Source organism: Haliotis rufescens, unplaced genomic scaffold (genome assembly GCF_023055435.1).
Source record: "Haliotis rufescens isolate VD_foot unplaced genomic scaffold, xgHalRufe1.0.p SCAF_21, whole genome shotgun sequence".
NCBI classification, from domain to species: domain Eukaryota; kingdom Metazoa; phylum Mollusca; class Gastropoda; order Lepetellida; family Haliotidae; genus Haliotis; species Haliotis rufescens.
The window spans coordinates 6,663,774-6,682,114 of record NW_025963902.1 but is presented as its reverse complement, the minus strand read 5'-3'; the positions used below and the strand labels follow the sequence as shown (position 1 = coordinate 6,682,114).

General features: G+C 39.4%; 2 protein-coding genes across 3 annotated transcripts in view; one reads left to right on the top strand and one right to left on the bottom strand.

Annotated features, from left to right (window-relative positions):
* Positions 1-1,833: 1,833 nt before the first annotated feature.
* The window catches only part of LOC124133330 (zinc finger protein 501-like), a 32,168-nt gene continuing 15,660 nt past the window's right edge, over positions 1,834-18,341 (bottom strand). The window contains exons 3-4 of one of the 2 annotated variants that reach the window (XR_007222572.1): positions 9,414-9,460; positions 4,442-5,100 (exon numbers count right to left, since the gene is read on the bottom strand). Coding sequence is in view for 1 of the 2 variants with exons in the window: in XM_046497697.2 (XP_046353653.2) it covers positions 2,822-4,261 (1,440 nt within the window). In the remaining variant the exon portion in view is untranslated. The other variant, XM_046497697.2, reaches the window with a different exon arrangement.
* On the top strand, positions 15,585-16,498 carry LOC124133337. Its single transcript, XM_046497705.2, has 2 exons — positions 15,585-16,064; positions 16,283-16,498. Exons 1-2 carry the CDS (start codon positions 15,794-15,796, stop codon positions 16,423-16,425), a joined length of 414 nt encoding a protein of 137 aa, XP_046353661.2. The 5' UTR covers positions 15,585-15,793; the 3' UTR covers positions 16,426-16,498.

The window sequence follows — 18,341 nt, the reverse complement described above, 5'->3', positions numbered from 1 at the left end:
ATGTTCCATTTGTCCATTGTTAATTACCAATCAGCGATATCAACTGTTGGCTTCCATTGTTTCCACCTTTGTGGTCTTTTTACTCTTGCTTTTACGTGTGTACATGTTCTCTGCATCCAAACATTCATTCACCTGATGTTCCTCATAACATAGTTAACATCTGATATTGTAAGGTGTTTCCACATTCAACAAATTGGTTATATCTTGCATGATATAATATGCAAATAGTATGATTTGTTATAATCTCCTTGAAGGGCTTCAGCTACCGTTCCATGACTACTGTAACATAAAGGGCAAAGGCTCCTTTATCATCCTGTCAAAAAAGAATAGACATGGTTGTGTTGCAAATATAAATCGGCAGCGCCAGAGAACACAATAATGCAAAATCCAGAGGCCAAATATCAGAGCCAATGAGCTAGACCCTATCATTCCACCATCATCACGGATAAATAGAGATATTTTTCTAGTACTTACACTGGGCGTTGCGCCTTTGCGTACGACCACTCGGCTTTGCGACAACAGTCTCAGATGGGGGCGCTGATGTCGCTATTTTTAACAAACTAGTACCTTGCAGACAGACAGACAGATGAATTTATTCGGTACTTCAGGCCACCGGCCCATAATACAAAGGAAATACACTATATATATATATTTGTATGCTGGGTAGATTTAATAATGATTTACCGTTCAACACTGTGTTTACGTTCGAATGTTCATGACTTGGAAGAGAAATATAACCTAAGCTTTTTATAATTTGTTTGTTTTCCTGCTGACATAAGTCTTATAAGATTCTCAATAGAGGGAGGGGTAACGAGACGCTTGGGAAAGGGAGTTTCTTCTTGCTCTAGAATACTGGTCACAAATCATAAGAACATGGAATCCATCTTCAGCGTGGTTATGTCCCTTCGAAAAACAGAAAGTGCAGACACGTTCATTATATGGGATGTTGTTGTGACGCCCCAGTTCAACAGCAAGTCTGCCCTTCGCTTCAACAGCGCCAGGGGGTCGGTCTATTTGCTGTAACTCAATTCATAGATCCCATTGCATTACACCTATTTCTATTACTTTACACCTTCTAACTTACGTATTTAGCAAAACTGGTTTTGTTGGAGGAGAGAAAGATCTAATTTTCGGTAGTTGCAATTTCAGACATGTGTCAAATAAATTGAATACAAGCAAACTATGATGCACAGAGTAACAACAGACAGGGTAACAACAAATACCATCTTTTTACGCCTTTTGGTATGATGTGGCCGGGGATCGAACCACCGACCTTCTGCACTCCGGGCAGACGCTCTATCCACTAGGTCAGGGAGTTGGTCACAGTTAAAGAAATGACATTTTTTCTCAAGTTTGTGGTGTGGGAAATTGATGTACTAAGTGAAAAATCATATATTTTGACACAATTTAATGAGTCTATTCTCAGATTACAAGAAATCAACCAATCATTTGAGTTTTTGAGAATCCACATGGTATTAGTTCCATTTGTCTCAAATACTTTCCGTGAATAGAAAGAAAGTCTCTGCTTTTGTAAAGGCTTGAGTTAGAGATTATGCTTAATCTTTTAGACGGAGATTTGGTGGTTCATCTGCTTCACCTAGCAATATATCTCTCTTGCATCTTGTCCATCATTCTACCTATCAAGACCATATGCATCAGGCTGACAAGGAGTCCTATTGCACCCTTTGATGTCCACTTACACCTCATTTTCGTATTATTATTATTATTATTATTAACATGATTATCATGATTATGATTATGATTATTATTATTATTAATGTGATACCAAGTTCAATATATCTACAGTAAACATTCATAAAAAGTCATTTCATATTGATTTATACAATATTTTATTCAGGAAGAATTAGTTACATGAAATTCGAAACGTCAATGCCGAAGAAAAAAAGTTCAGGTCATAGAATCTAAACCAGAATTGGCCCTTATTTTTCAGGCTTGGCATGTTGTTCATCATTCTACTAACGATTCATATTGATTGAAACAATATTTTATTCAGAAAAAATCAGAAACAGATAATTCAAAAAGTCAACGCCACAGAATAAATTTCAGTTCATAGAATACAGAATTGGCCCTTTTTTCAGGCAACTAAATTGCATATCATAAATGTTATACAACTTCAGAATGTTCCCATGCAAGCATGAATATCACGAAAAGCTCACAAATGAAAGTTGAAGTCTCTTGCATTGACAATTCAACTAGCAAACGTCAATATGAAAATAAAATCACGAAAATGGAATACCAGAAAGTCTGGTCCAATTTTAGTAAATGGTATCTCCCACTGACATCGTCGTCCAATTAGAGGAGGTTAAGGCCCCAAATACTTGCCGATAAATAACATTCCTAACATAGATTGATGTACTTTCACAACTTTTGCCCACATGCAAACCATGAAAGATTTTGAATAATAATAGTTTAACTTGTTGAAAAATGTCTTGGTGATGGATTAGCATACAACCTCAGTTGCTGATATATTGTATATATGTGGAGGAAGACAATCTTGACCTCACCATTTCTGAAGTTATGAAGAGCAGATGAGATACACCAACCTCTAGGTGTCAGAAGCCCATGCTTTTGGATTAAAGGATTAACCAATAACACATCGATTGATTTATCATTTCTAGTTCTAATGCATTCCCGTTCACAAAAGAGATTACAATCCACACAATTCATTCAATTGTGCTCACTGTAAATCATCATGTGTGAATTCCTTTCCCACATTCAACACACAGAATAAGACTTGACCCTAATATGCAACCTCATGTGTGCCTTCAGATTACTTGATTGTGTAAATCCATTCCCACATTCACATTGATAAAGGCTTGATTCCACTGTGAATCCTCATGTGTTTCTGCAGGTGGCCTGATTGTGTAAATGCTTTCCCACATGCAACACACTGATACGGCTTGATTCCACTGTGGATCCTCATGTGTGACTGCAGAGTTCCTGATAGTGTAAAGGTTTTCTTACAGACTGTGCACTGATGAGGCTTCTTTCCACTGTGAATCATCATGTGTCTCTGCAGAGTACCTGACAGAGTAAATGACTTCTCACACACAATGCACTGATGAGGCCTGATTCCACTGTGACTACTCATGTGTGACTTCAGGCTATATGACTGTGTAAATGTTTTCCCACATACATTGCATTGATAAGGCTTGATTCCCCTGTGAATCCTCATGTGTTTCTGCAGATTACCTGGTCGTCTAAATGTTTTCCCACACGCAACACACTGATACGGCTGGACTCTACTGTGAATCCTCATATGTGTCTTCAGATACGATGAGCGTGTATATGTTTTCTCACATTCAACACACTGATAAGGCTTGACTCCAGTGTGAATCCTCATGTGTGTCTGTAGAGTATCTGATTGTGTAAATGTTTTCTCACACACAATGCACTGATAAGGCTTGACTCCACTGTGAATCCTCAAGTGTTTCTGCAGATGACCTGAACGTTTAAATCTTTTCCCACATTCAACACACTGATGAGGCTTGATTCTGCTGTGAATACTCATGTGTGTCTGTAGAGTACATGATTCTGTGAATGTCTTCTCACACACAATGCACTGATGAGGCTTGACTGCACTGTGAATCACCATGTGTGTCTGTAGGCTACCTGATTCGGTAAATGTTTTCCCACACTCAACACACTGATGAGGCTTGACTCCACTGTGAATCCTCATGTGTCTCTGTAGATCCGATGAGCGTTGATATCTTTTCCCACATTCGACACACTGATAAGGCTTGACTCCACTGTGAATCCTCATGTGTCTCTGCAGAGTACTTGATTCTGTAAATGTTTTCTCACACACAAAGCACTGATAAGGCTTGATTCCAGTGTGAATCCTCATGTGTGACTGCAGATTATCTGATCGTGTGAATGTTTTCCCACATTTGACACATTGATGAGGCTTGACTCCACTGTGAATCCTCATGTGTCTCTGTAGATCCGATGATTGTGTAAATATTTTCCCACATTCAGCACACTGATAGGGCTTGATTTCACTGTGACAAAGCATGTGCCTTTTCATGTTACCTGATTTAATTAATGTTTCCCCACACTTACAACACTGCTTTGATGGACCACCATGATCTTTGTGTTGCTTGAGATCACCTGTTTCCAGCGTGTCAGGAACACAGTGTTCCTTGAGACGACCTGTTTCCAGCATTTCCTTCTCAAAGTCCGTGATCACACATATTTCAGCAACAGAGCCAGTATTCTGTGGTTGGCTTTGTATTTCCATTATCAACTTTATGTTATCGCGTTCACTGAAAAGGAGTTGTCACATTCCTTTATGATAGTGCACTGCCTACTGTCCAAATTGGCCCAATACAAAAGTCACTCACTGTGAGATCCAAGATAACACATAATGGAGAAACTGTGTTTCATATATGCTGCAGGCTCTTTAAATAATATTCTGAAACAGACCAAAATGAGATGAGAGAAATTATTATTTTGTCCTCTTCAGTTTCTCAAAGTCAAGAGTCAAACCTGATATAAACTGTGTAGAATTATTGACAATCATTCTTGTGGTCATGCTCACACTGCAGCTTGTCAAAAGTTGACAAATGTGGAAAGACAGTCAAGTGATATCTATGTGCCTCCTTCTTAGTGTTTCTTTGGAGGATATATATATAAAACTTATGTAAACTGTCTGATATATGACATTGCAGTGAAAACTACCGGGTAATAACAGTGATTAGTAATTTAATGATTATATTCTGTTCCATGTGAGTTGACGTAAAGTGACTCATGAAATATCTGTTTGGTCGGTTTGGGTGAAGGGTTTTGACACATAATCTTCAATCTTTCACGAAAACTGCAGTTATTGGATTATATTACATAAGCAAAGGTCTTAATGCTTTAGAAAAATTCAGTCTGCGGTTCCTAACATACTTCCCGTCATTCTCCTTTCGAACAGTTAAGAAGACAACATTGTCAATGTATCCAGGGATTAATGTACTAAAACTTTATAATCGTGATGTTTTGAAAAATAGAATTCTGCTTTGTACCGAAAGGTAAAGAGTCCTCGATATAAACTGACCTCGTCCGTATATTTCCGATGCATTAGAGTGACGTCACCTGATAAGTAGGAACTGAATCAACGGCCCTGTATTGTGCAGGGGCCAACATAATTTCTTGTATGTCGGAACGAAAACATAAAGTAAGAAATTCAAACTTTGAAATCAATTTACAATATGAATTTCAACTTAACATTGCTTTACAAAAAAACTCCGCAATATTTTATTCTTCCTCATCACCATGACACAGGAACCAACATTCTGACTTTCCCATTCTAATTTACTGGTACCGGCTGTGTGCGCTGATATGACTCACCCACTAGATGTCACATGGTCATGTTTGCCCCTCTTCTTCAACCCTCACTTTGAAGTGGAATGAAAATAACAAATACATTATGTACACACAATTTCACACTTTTAAATTTTGTGGGAAATTTGTTGTTCTGTGATATCACCTGCAGTCATTTTAGGCAAAGCCAAATGACTGAATTGACCTCTGAAGATATGGTTCATCACGACTATCACTACTTTTGTCATTATATTTATTCACCATTCACAGCGTTCTTTCGTGTATTTTTTAATATCTCAATATCAGATATTTACTCTGAGTGAATGAGTATGGTTTTACGCCACTTTTAGCAACATTCCAGCAATATCACCGCGAGGGACACCAGAAATGGGCTTCACACATTGTACCCATGTCGGGTATCGACCCCGGGTTTTCGTCATGACGAGCAAATGCTTAAACCACTTGGCTGCCCAACCACCCTCATATTTACTCTGAGCATTCAATAATAAAACATGCACATTGGTGATAAAAGTGTATCTGTGATTGATCAAATCATTAACGATCATATTCGCCAATTCCCCGAGAATCGGTTAACATGTCTTAAATTCATACATAGTAGGTGGGAAAACATGTAGTTTTGACAATCTATATTTGTTTGTTTGCACAAGTTCAGTGTCATATACCATATTTCTTACATATGGACGAATGTTAGAAGATTTAATGAACTGCAAACTGTCCATCATGTCCATATTTCAGTGTAATATCCAATGTCGTGATATCCAATTAATGAATTACCATTTCTAAAACTGAATTCATTATTTCCTCAAACCATGCAAACTGGATCACATTTTAATCAAATATATCTGCATTTGTAGAAGAAATGGTCTTTGTCCTGGAATAGTTTTTTGTCTTTTGATTGACAGAACATTGACGTCTAACGATTTACCAGGTGACAAGGGATTCATGAAGTAATCTCGTTTAGAATAATATAAACAATTGCTTCATACCTTTATATTAAGTTTTAAATTCTGTCGAAAAAGTTTCAATTGTGTCAAATAATTTTCATATTATGAATGACAATTGGGTGAGATGTTTTATTTCTATCCGATTTTAAAACATAGATATAAACAACCCAGCCTGGCAAGGTGTCGTACTGCAGTGTGACCAACCAGTTGTCTCATCTGTAGCCTATCTTTCTACCTATCAGAAGATCATATGCACATCTGTTACTCTTACGGATAAGTGCCGTTATGAAGTGTGACAAACAAGGGAGCTGATGTTGTCTAGCATGTTGTTCATCATTCTACTAAACATGCTAAAGATTCATCTTGATTTAAACAATATTTTATTCAGAAAGAATTAGTAACAGTTTATTCAAACGCCACAGAATAAATTTCAGTTCATAGAATCCAGAATTGACCCTCATTTTTCAGGCAACTAAAATGCCTATCATAAATGTTAAACAACTTCAGAGTGTATCTACGCAAGCTTGAATATAGCCTTTATCACAAAAGGCTGACAAATGTAAAGATTAAATCTCCTGAATTGACAATGAAATTGGCAAACATCAATATGGAAAAAAAATCACAAAAACAGAATACCAGAAGGTATTTTGTCTGATTTTGGTAAATGATTTCTACAACGACATCTTCATCCAATTAGTGAAGGTCAAAGGCCCCAAATGCTTGCAGATAAATTACACACTTGTAAATCATAGCTTGATGCACTTTCACAACTTTTTCCCATGTGGAGACCATGAAAGTAATAATAGTGTAACTCACTGAAAAATGTCTTGATGATGGATTAGTATCAAAATCTGAGTTACCTATCTCCTTAAAGAAATATCTTTAAAAATAATAATAATTTGTATATATATGGAGGACGTCTTGATTCCACTATATCTGTAGTTATGTAGAGCAGATCTCACCAATCTCTAGGTGTCAGTAGCCCATGCTTCAATAAAAGCATCACGAGATAACACGCCAATTGATTTATCATTTATCAGTTGTTATGCACACTCATTCACGAATGAGATTACAATCCACACAATTCGATCAACTGATTTCACTGTGAATCCTCATGTGTGACTTCAGGCTATACGATTGTGAAAACACCTTCTCACACACAATGCACTGATAGGGCTTGATTCCAGTGTGAATCCTCATGTGTTTCTGTAGAGTATCTGATAATGTAAATGTTTTCTCACACACATTGCATTCATAAGGCTTGATTCCACTGTGAATCCTCATGTGTCTCTGCAGATTACCTGAACTTGTAAATCTTTTCTCACACACAATGCACTGATAAGGCTTGACTCCACTGTGAATCCTCATGTGTGTCTGCAGATTCGATGAGCGTGAAAATCTTTTCCCACATTCAACACACTGAAATGGCTTGATTCCAGTGTGAATCTGCATGTGTTTCTGCAGGTCACTTGATTGTGTAAATGTTTTCTCACACACAAAGCACTGATATGGCTTGACTCCACTGTGAAACCTCATGTGTTTCTGTAGATTCGATGAGCGTGAAAATCTTTTCCCACATTCAACACACTGATAAGGCTTGATTCCAGTGTGAATCTGCATGTGTTTCTGCAGGTCACTAGATTGTGTAAATGTTTTCTCACACACAAAGCACTGATATGGCTTTACTCCACTGTGAATCCTCATGTGTCTCTGCAGAGTACTTGATTCTGTAAATATTTTCCCACAATCAACACTCTGATAAGGCTCGACTTCACTGTGACAAAGCATGTGCCTTATCATGTTACCTGATTTAATTAATGTTTCCCCACACTTACAACACTGCTTTGATGGACCACCATGATCTTTGTGTTGCTTGAGATCACCTGTTTCCAGCGTGTCAGGAACACAGTGTTCCTTGAGATCACCTGTTTCCAGCATTTCCTTCTCACAGTCCATGATCACACATATTTCAGCAACAGAGCCAGGATTCTGTGGTTGGCTTTGTATTTCCATTATCAACTTTATGTTATCATGTTCACTGAAAAGGAGTTGTCACATTCCTTTATGACATTAAAGCACTTCCTACTGTCCAAATTGGCCCAATACAAAAGTCACTCACTGTGAGATCCAAGATAACATGTAATGGAGAAACTGTGTTTCATATATGCTGCAGGCTCTTTAAATAATATTCTGAAACAGACCAAAAAGAGATGAGAGAAATTATTATTTTGTCCTCTTCAGTTTCTCAAGGTCAAGAGTCAAACCTGATGTAAACTGTGTAGTTCGGAATTATTGACAATCATTCATGTGGTCACGCTCACACTTCAGCTTGTCAAAAGCTGGCAAATGTGGAAAGACAGTCAAGTGATATCTACATGTCCACTTCTTAGTGTTTCTTTGGAGGATATATATATAAAACTTATGTAAACTGTCTGATATATGACATTGCAGTGAAAACTACCGGGTAATAACAGTGATTAGTAATTTAATGATTATATTCTGTTCCACGTGAGTCAACATAAAGTGACTCATGAAATATCTGTTTGGTCGATTTGGGTGAAGGGTTTTGACACATAATCTTCAATCTTTCACAAAAACTGCAGTTATTGGATTATATTACATAAGCAAAGGTCTTAATGCTTTAGAAAAATTCAGTCTGCGGTTACTAACATACTTCCTGTCATACTGCTTTCGAATAGTGAAGAAGACGACATTGTCAATGTATCCAGGGATTAATGTACTAAAACTTTATAATCGTGTAGGTGATGTTTTCAAAAATAGAAATCAGCTATGTACTGAAAGGAAAAAGGTCCTCGATATCACTGACCTCGTCCGTATATTTCCGGTGCACTAGAGTGACGTCACCTGATTAGTTTGTACTGAATCAACGTCCCTGTATCGAACAGTCGCAAACATAATTTCTTGTATGTCGGAACTTAAACATGAAGTAAGAATTCAACGTTTGAAATCTATTTACGAAATATGAATTTCAACTTAACATTGCTTTACAGAAACGTCCGCAATATTTTATTCTTCCTCATCACCATGACACAGGAACCAACATTCTGACTTTCCCATTCTAATTTACTGGTACCAGCTGTGTGCGCTGATATGACTCACCCACTAGATGTCACATGGTCATGTTTGCCCGTCTTCTTCAACCCTCACTTTGAAGTTGGATGAAAATAACAAATACATTATGTACATACAATTTCACACTTTGAATTTTGTGGGAAATTTGCTGATCTGTGATTTCACATGCAGTCATTTTTAGGCAAAGCAAAATGACTGAAAACAACCTCTGAAGATTTGGTTCATCACAAATATCGCTACTTTTGTCATTTTATTTACCAGGTGTGTGTTAGTGACAAGCGAATCATGAAGTAGTCTCGCTTAGAATAGTATCAGCAATTGCTTCATACCTTTATATTAAATTTTAAATTGTGTCGAAAAAGTGTCAATTGTGTCAACTAATTTTCATATTATGAATGACAATTGGGTGAGATGTTTTATTTCTATCAGATTTTAACACATAAATATAAACAGTGTCCCTTATCCCCTTGGTAGAACCTTATGGATGTACCATTGTCCTGATAATTCCACATAAAAGCCTTTTCTGCATCTTTCGCGGTATCATTTTCATAACAGGAACGAAACCTTGATGAGACGTATTTTTATCGACATACCAATATCATAGTAGCGTAGTCTTGCTGTAATTTTGCCTTGAAAAAGAATGAATGAATTGAGCATAATTGATGACGTTAAAAGTTGCTGGCGTTACATGTTTCATACAAACATCAATATTCATAAATTACAATATTACATATGACTATCACAAAGCATCATGATTTCATCTAACACAACTATTCATAGTCAAAAATATAAACATCTTCAATTCATACCAAAATCAGAATAGAATTTGTTCTTTACAATACTGTAAATGTTGGAATTAATGAGTCTCCAAATTAACACACGTGATTATCTACTGTCAGCTTGAAATGATTGACGTAATTTTAGATTACGGTGGTAATACAGTCAGCCTATTTACCGTAGTTCTATAAATACATTCCCATGACCTATTTTATGTTGAGCTCGTAAATGAGAGTTTCCATTTAACAAGTTACATGTGTTCCTAGACGAAAAAGTTGACTGTCCTGCATTACCGATGCCCATATTAAGTACAATGCTCATTCACGACATAAAATATTTTACTTACAAAACATTGTTGTTACTTTATTTCTCATTTATCAAACCGTTACCAAATATTGATTAGGAATGATTGTACTTCTATTTTGGTGACGGACATTTCCCCACACTAAATAAAAGTGATATTAACAACAGCCAACATATACTTTATATCACAGTCCTATACACAAAGAAAAAAGTTAAGCACATCCCTATTTCTGAACAAATGGCAAAAATCATGGCATGGGATGACTGACCACAGGAGCTGGGCAATACCAATGTCATCAGATAGAACAAACATTCAACAACAAATAAAAATGATATTTGTGAGTTGTGATTGAAATTTACTGACAAAAACATCATTGTAACACAGGTACTGTTTTTGAACTCAGACAATTCCTAAAAAAAAGTATGGAGCTGCAGGATTAAGTAAACAAGTTACGTTTGATGTTTCATGTGAAAATGTTCCTTAAAGTCTCTACTTGACATGACACATGAAACAGATCAGTAGCGGGTATAACCACCACATGCCCGGATGACGCATTCCACCCTAAGTCTCATGCCTCTAATCAGATGTTGTATCTGTTGATGGGTCAACAACAACCACTCCTGATGCAATGTTGCTTCCAATTGGCGTAAATCTTGCACAGGAGGATCTCGTGCCTATATGCGCCGCCCCAGAATATCCAAAACATGTTCAAGGGGGTTTAAATCTGGGCTCATTGCTGGCCAGGGTAGAGTCGTTATTGCATTGGCCCTCATGTAATCCACGACTGCATGCGAACAAGGGGGCCTGGCATTGTCATCCATGTACTGAGGTCGAGTATCAAGAGGGTGGTTGTCAAAATGAGGAACGACGACTGGCCTCAAAACGTCCTGGATGTACTGAGCCCCTGTTAAGTTGCCCCTTATGGTGACCAAATCTAACCTGCAATCATGAGAGATAAACCCCCAAACCATTACCAAGCCCCAGTTGGATTAATGTTCCTGGGGATGTAGGCCATGCTCCGGTGCCTCCAAACTCTTGTTCTTCCATCAGTGTGGTGGAGCAGAAAGTGACTTTCGGCCCGAAAAGTCGTCAAATGCCCCCTACTGGTACAACGTCATCGGAGACTGCGATTACAATGGTGTTTGGCACACCAAAGGTGGAACCTCAGAACATGGAGACGTATCCATTGGTCAGATGAAAGCAGGTTTCAGCTGCATGTGAATGATGGCCGAACGAGTGAGTGGAGGCACTAAGGTACAGCATACACACCCAAGAACATTAAACCAACTGTTCTGTTTGGTGGTGGCTCCGTGATGATATGGGGTGCATACCCCACGATTGCAAGCTAGACCTTGTGACTATACAGGGCAATCTCAATGGTGAACGTTACATCCGGGAAATTCTGGAACCAGTTGTTGTTCCCCATTTTGCCAACCACCCTCTGGCATCAAGACCCCTGTTCATGGACGATAACGCTACACCCCACCGTTCAAGAGCTGTGACTGCATATTTGGCAAACAACACCATTGCAACTCTACCTTAGCCTGCAATGAGTCCAGATCTTAACCCCATAGAGCACATTTGGGACATTCTTGGGTGTAGAGTGCAGGCAATGGACCCTCCTCCACACAATCTAGATGAATTGGCAGCAGCTTTGCATCATGAATGGGCGCTATTTCCCCTTGAGATGATCCGACATCTGACTGGAGGGTCGAGGAGAAGGGTCGAGGCTGTCATCCGGGCACCCGGTGGCCCCACCCGTTATTAAACTTTTTGACATGCGAATGTCATTAATGGACGTTAATACACATTTTTATTCATTATGTGCAATAATTTACCAGATTAGCAGTGCTATACTTATAGAGGGTGTTGTGTTGTGGTAAAAACAGTACCAGTGTCAATTAAAATTCTGGGTCAAAATTGTTTTGTTTAGCTTGTTCTCAGATGATTGCTCTTTACAAACATAATACTTTCTCCAATTTCACTCTGTCCATTTTATCATGTTCGTGATTCTTATTTACTGTACAGAAAATTTCTGGGGGGCGCTTAATTTTTTTTATGTGTATATGTTGTTATTGAGAGCATTTGTGGTGTGAAAAGCCCATGCACGGATTAAAAGATTAACTGATAATACGGTGATTACGTTACAATTTATCAGTTGGAATACACTTATCACACTAGTGCGATTTCAATCCATTGTGACAAAGCATATGTGTCTGCAGATAAATTGAGCATGTAAATGTTTTCTCACACTCACTGCACTGATAAGGCTTGATTCCACTGTGACTCCACATGTGTGACTCCATGTCACCTGACTGCAAATCCTTTCCCACTCTGACCATAAGTCTTCACTCCACTGTGATACCTCATGTGACTCTTTGTTCCACTTATACCCTCCCATTCCCTACACATCTCATTCATTAGGTTGTATATTAATATACTCATTCATCTCACACTTTGCATTTCTCCCTTCTTTAAGCCTAACCTGAAATAAACTGGTAAAGATAGCCAACCAAGCCCCCCTGCATTACCATGGTTACGTCTAAAAGCTAGGTCAATTACATGCCTCCAGTGCACGCTGTGCCTGCTTGAACTGACTACATGTACACCTCTACCAAATCATTTTCTTTCGCAGAGCTTTAACATGGTTAAGGCTAGAGTAAATGAGTGAGTATGGTTTTAAGCCGCTTTTAGCAATATTCCAGCAATATCACGGCAGGGGACACCAGAAATGGGCTTCACATTGTACCAATGTTGGGAATCGAACCCGGGTCTTCAGCGTGATGAGCGAAGCTTTGACCACCAGGCTACCCGACCATCCCCAGAGTAAATGAGATGCGGGCATTGTAATACCTTCGTATTAATGACACAACTCGAGCTCAATACGAGCCAACTTTACTTCGGCCATGTGACGGTCAGTACAAAAACTTGGTCCGGCAATCTCAAATCAACAATGCATACAAAACTCGAAATCTGTAAACGAAACAGGATCCATTACATCCCCTTTTTTCCATAAGCTAAAAATAAAGATAACACTACTTTAAGTGTCACACTGTTGAATGAAATGTCTGTCTCTCTGAGCACAAAAAAACTTTAACACAAATAAAACCATTATTGCAATTTTAGAGTCACTCAGACAATCGCTGTGGTCTGAAGATTGGTTGACCACTGGATGGGAATGCAATGGGGTTCCTCGATGGAGCAAGGCTTTGCGACACATTCATGTCTGGCGGATTGTCTGGAGACTGTACAGGAACATTCTCTTGGGTAGCATTAGCTGCTCCTTGAGTGGTTCCATCAGGACTTTGGATAGTACTGCAGTCGTCAGGAAGATTTTCCTTTGTTGGAATCAGGTCATGCTTGTTCCTTCGGTACTCTGAGCCACCTTGAGTTCTTACTACCAAAGAACGTGGAGTGCTTGCAGATTTCACAACTTTAGCTGGGATCCAGTCCTTCCCTTGCCTAAATCGCACACTGTCATTCACCTGTATTGGTGGTCTTGGATGAGCTCTCTGATCATAGTAGACTTTCTGGGTCTCTTGTGACTGTGAGATTGCTTGTTTCACTACATCAGTCAACAACTTCAGGTCTGAGCATTTCATATTGCACCGGTAAGTCACTTCTCAACCTGCATCCCATCAGCAGTTGCGCTGGTGAGGCGAGTCCATTTATAGGCGTATTCCTATAAGCCAACATTGCCAGATATGGATCTGCATGACTCTGCCTAGACTTTCGTAACAGCTGTTTGAGAGTTTGGACTGTCTTTTCAGCAAGACCATTGGCCTGTGGATACAGTGGTGACGACGTTATGTGTTCAAACTTCCACTTGTCACTTAAGGTCTTAAACTCAGCGCAGGCATACTGTGGCCCATTATCAGAGACAACATGCATAGGCACGCCATGTCGTCCAAAGATGGATTTGATATGTGTGATGACTGTAGAAGCCTTTGTGTTGGTTAACAGGGCTACTTCAAAATACCTGCTGTAGTAGTCTACTACTACTAAATACTCTCTTCCATCCATATGGAATAGATCTGTGGCTACTACTTGCCACGGGAGGGTAGGTACTTCACTGGAGATCATGGGTTCCTTACAAGGACTTTTCCTGTGCTCTTGACATACTGCACACTGCTCTACTGTTCTCTCAATATCTTTGTTCATACACGGCCAAAAGAGAATCTCTCTAGCTCTTTCTTTTGACTTGGTCATGCCTTGATGACCACTATGAATGCATTGAAGCATTTCAACTCTGAGTTTCGAGGGAATGACTACTTTACTCCCCTTGTACACAATTCCATCAACACAGGAGATTTCCTCTCGAAATGTCCAAAAGTCCTTGACTTGAGCGGAACAGTCTACATGTGTAGCTGCCCAACCATTTCACACTGCACTAATCACTGCCTGCAGCTGTTCATCTTCAACTGTAGTGGATTTTATCTCAGACATCTTCCTATCTGAAATAGGTAAGCCTGTTGTCACCATATGAACATATGCGCTAACTTCCTCATCAAAAGAGTTCAAGTCTGTCAGATTTTCTTCTATAAAGTGTCTGGACAGCATATCAGCCACAGGAATGTCTTTTCCTGGAATGTACTTGACAACAACATCATACCTTTGCAGTCTGATTCTCATCCTCTGGAGACGTAGTGGTACAGCGTGGAGTGGCTTCATTAAAATGCTCTCCAATGGTTTGTGATCTGACATGACAACAAATCTTCTACCCATCAAATAATGATGAAATTTCTCACAGCCAAATACTATGGCCATCATCTCCTTTTCTATCTGTGCATAATTGCGCTGACATGACATCATAGACTTGGATACAAATGCTACAGGGTGTCCTTCCTGTAACAGAACAGCCCCAACACCATTCTGGGATGCATCCACTTGCAGAACGACTTCTTTCTGGGAATCAAAATATCGCAGAACAGGACCTGGTGATCCTGTGATGAGATCCTTGATCTCTTGGAACGTTTGTTCATGGTTTGGAGTCCAATTCCACTGACTGTCTGTGTAGGATCAAAACCGCGTCCGAGGTTTTGTTTGGGAAGTATGCCCGCTGAGGAGGGAAAGGGGGGAGGGCCGATAGGCCCGACCCCCTTTCCCGAGGCCAAGGGCATAATTCCCAAACAAAACCGAGGGCAAGTTTTTGATCTCACTTATGAACTGATCAAATAATATGATTTAGAAATAATTTTACTAATTGGTATTAACTGCAATATGCAGGGCGTACATCCGCGCGCTGCACGTGACGCACGTGCTTCAGGCCCGTTGTAACAATGAGCGCACGTGGTTCAAGCCAGTCGAATGAATTCCACTGAAGAGGATGGACACAGACAACAACGATATATTTCTGACGCAGTCAGTTTTTAAAGAATCGGCATCCTGTGCTGAAGAAGACAAGGAAAGTGATGACTTTAAATTCCGTTTAGGAGATCCACTCTCCGAGCGTGAAATAACCTTACAAGGTACCGTCAAAAGACTGTGCAAGACGTCCGGTATTGAGGGCATGAAGATAAACCATTCCTTGGGAGCCATGGCAGCCACTCGAATGTATCAAGGTGACGTTGATGAACAAATGATTTGCGAAATTACCGGTAGGTTGATAAACATTTTAGTCCTGCAGTAATAAGAAATTGTTATTCAGCAAAATTCATAACATATCAAAGAAATATTTTTTCCAAACCAGTAAGATGCTCTTTTTTATTTATGATATATATGGTAATATTGGTGTTTTTGGAATCTGTAATAGTTTTTAAGTGTATTTGTATGCTGTATGTGTAATACTTTCAGTAATCTGAACAATTTGTTTCAGGACATCGGAGTGATGCCGTTCGAAATTACAAGAGAACTTCTGACAACCAAAAGGCAACGGTCTCTGACATACTTAGTATGTTGAAAAAAATGAACTCGCCATCACGTGAAGAAGCTGATCCGAAAAGAGCAGATGACCAATGACCTGAAGACAAACTAAATCGAACTGTGACGCTCAATTTCAATTTCATCTAATATCAATAAATAGTTGAGCCATGTTCTGTTGGTTTTTTTTCATGCTGAAAGGTAATTCAATACAGAGGGTATTTTTCGGGACAAAAACCAGGCTTTCAGTAGAAAATCTCCCGGGATTTCTTGCAGAAATCCCGGGGCTTACCCTGGGAATGCCCGGTAAACTACCAGTAGAGGTTTAGTCGGTAAAAGAAGACCCTGGCGAGACAATAGAGTGACGTCACTAGAGGTTTATAATGCTTAATCAGATCACGCAGGATGTGAGTTCTCTCAGAAAGACAAGGGGAATACTGTGCAAGATAAGTGAACATTCCCAGATAACCTTCAAGCTCCTTCTTGCTTGTTGGAGTTGTCATTGTGCGTACTGCTTCAACTTTATCCGGGTCTGGTTTCATGCCATCAGAGGTAAGTATTTCACCAAAGAATTTCACTTCCTGCGAACGCAGTTGAGTCTTGTCTGCATTTAACTTGATACTACTTTCTTTTGCAGTCTCAAGAGTGTCCATGAGGTTCTTGTTATGTTCCTCAATGGTTCTGCCACTGATGAGAATATCATCTACTATTGGGTGAGTATAGTTCAGTTTTTCGAAGATTTTGTCCATGCACTTTTGGAACACTTCACTGGCACTTTTAATTCCAAATGGAAGATGTAAGAACCTATATCTACCACATGGAGTGTTGAACGTGGTCAACATGGAGGAGTTGTGGTCAAGTTGTACTTGCCAGTATGACGATTTCGCATCGAGGACTGTGAAGTACTTGTGGTCAGCAATCTTTGAGGTCACATCTTGTATCGTGGGCATTCTGTAGTGCTCACGTTGTATCGCCTTATTTAGGTCAGCTGGGTCAAGGCACAACCTAATTTCACCACTGGCTTTAGGGACGACTACCATAGAATTTACCCACTCAATGGGCTCTTCAACTTTCATGATCACTCCCAAGTCCTCCATTCGCTGAAGTTCCACTTGAACTTTCTCATGTAGGGCAATCGGAACCTTTCGTGGAGCTTGTACTACTGGTTTCACTTCTGGGTCAAGCTGAATACTGTACTTGTCTTCAAGACATCCTAAGCCTTGGAAGATATCTGGAAACATCCTGAGTATTTTCTCAGAACTACTTGCATCAGTAATCAGGCGTTCAATGTTCAACAGGACTTTTATCAGGTTTAAGTCCTCACAGGCTCGAAGTCCTAACACTGAGGGTGCCTCTTCTTGCACTATATAGAACTTTAGGCATACAGACACATTTCTGTAACTACAATCCAGGTAAGTCATACCTGCAATTTTCAACCACTTCTGTCCATAGCCGTAAAGCCTTGTGTCCGGTTTTTCAAGAGGACCTGCAAACTTGCAGACTTTTAGAAAGTCTCTCTCTGACATAGCATTAACTTGTGCTCCTGTATCTATCTTCATAGGTACTATGAACTTCTTGTTCACTAGGATATCTGCATATTGTTCTGAATAGTCTTCACCACTTTCACCCTTTCTATCCTCTATTGTCCCAATAAAGAGTTCATCAGTCTCTAAACTGTGGACTTTTGGGTTGCTTTGACCTTGTTTCCATCTTCCGGACCCTCTTGAGTTCTGTGTTCTAGGTGGATTCCTTGCTACTGTTCTGGACCTACAAACTGATGCATAATGTCCAAATTTGTGACATTTCAAACAATCTGCACTTCTCGCAGGACACATGTCATTCTTTGAATGTGATTTTCCACATCTCTCACACATATCACTACTTGTTTTCACACTAGCCTGTGCACTTGCTGATCGCTTCTGACTACTGTCCCCTAACTTTCTCTGATGAGTATAACCACCACTTCTCTTCTGAATGCTACAAACTGCCTCTGACTGAATTTCTTTCATCTGTTT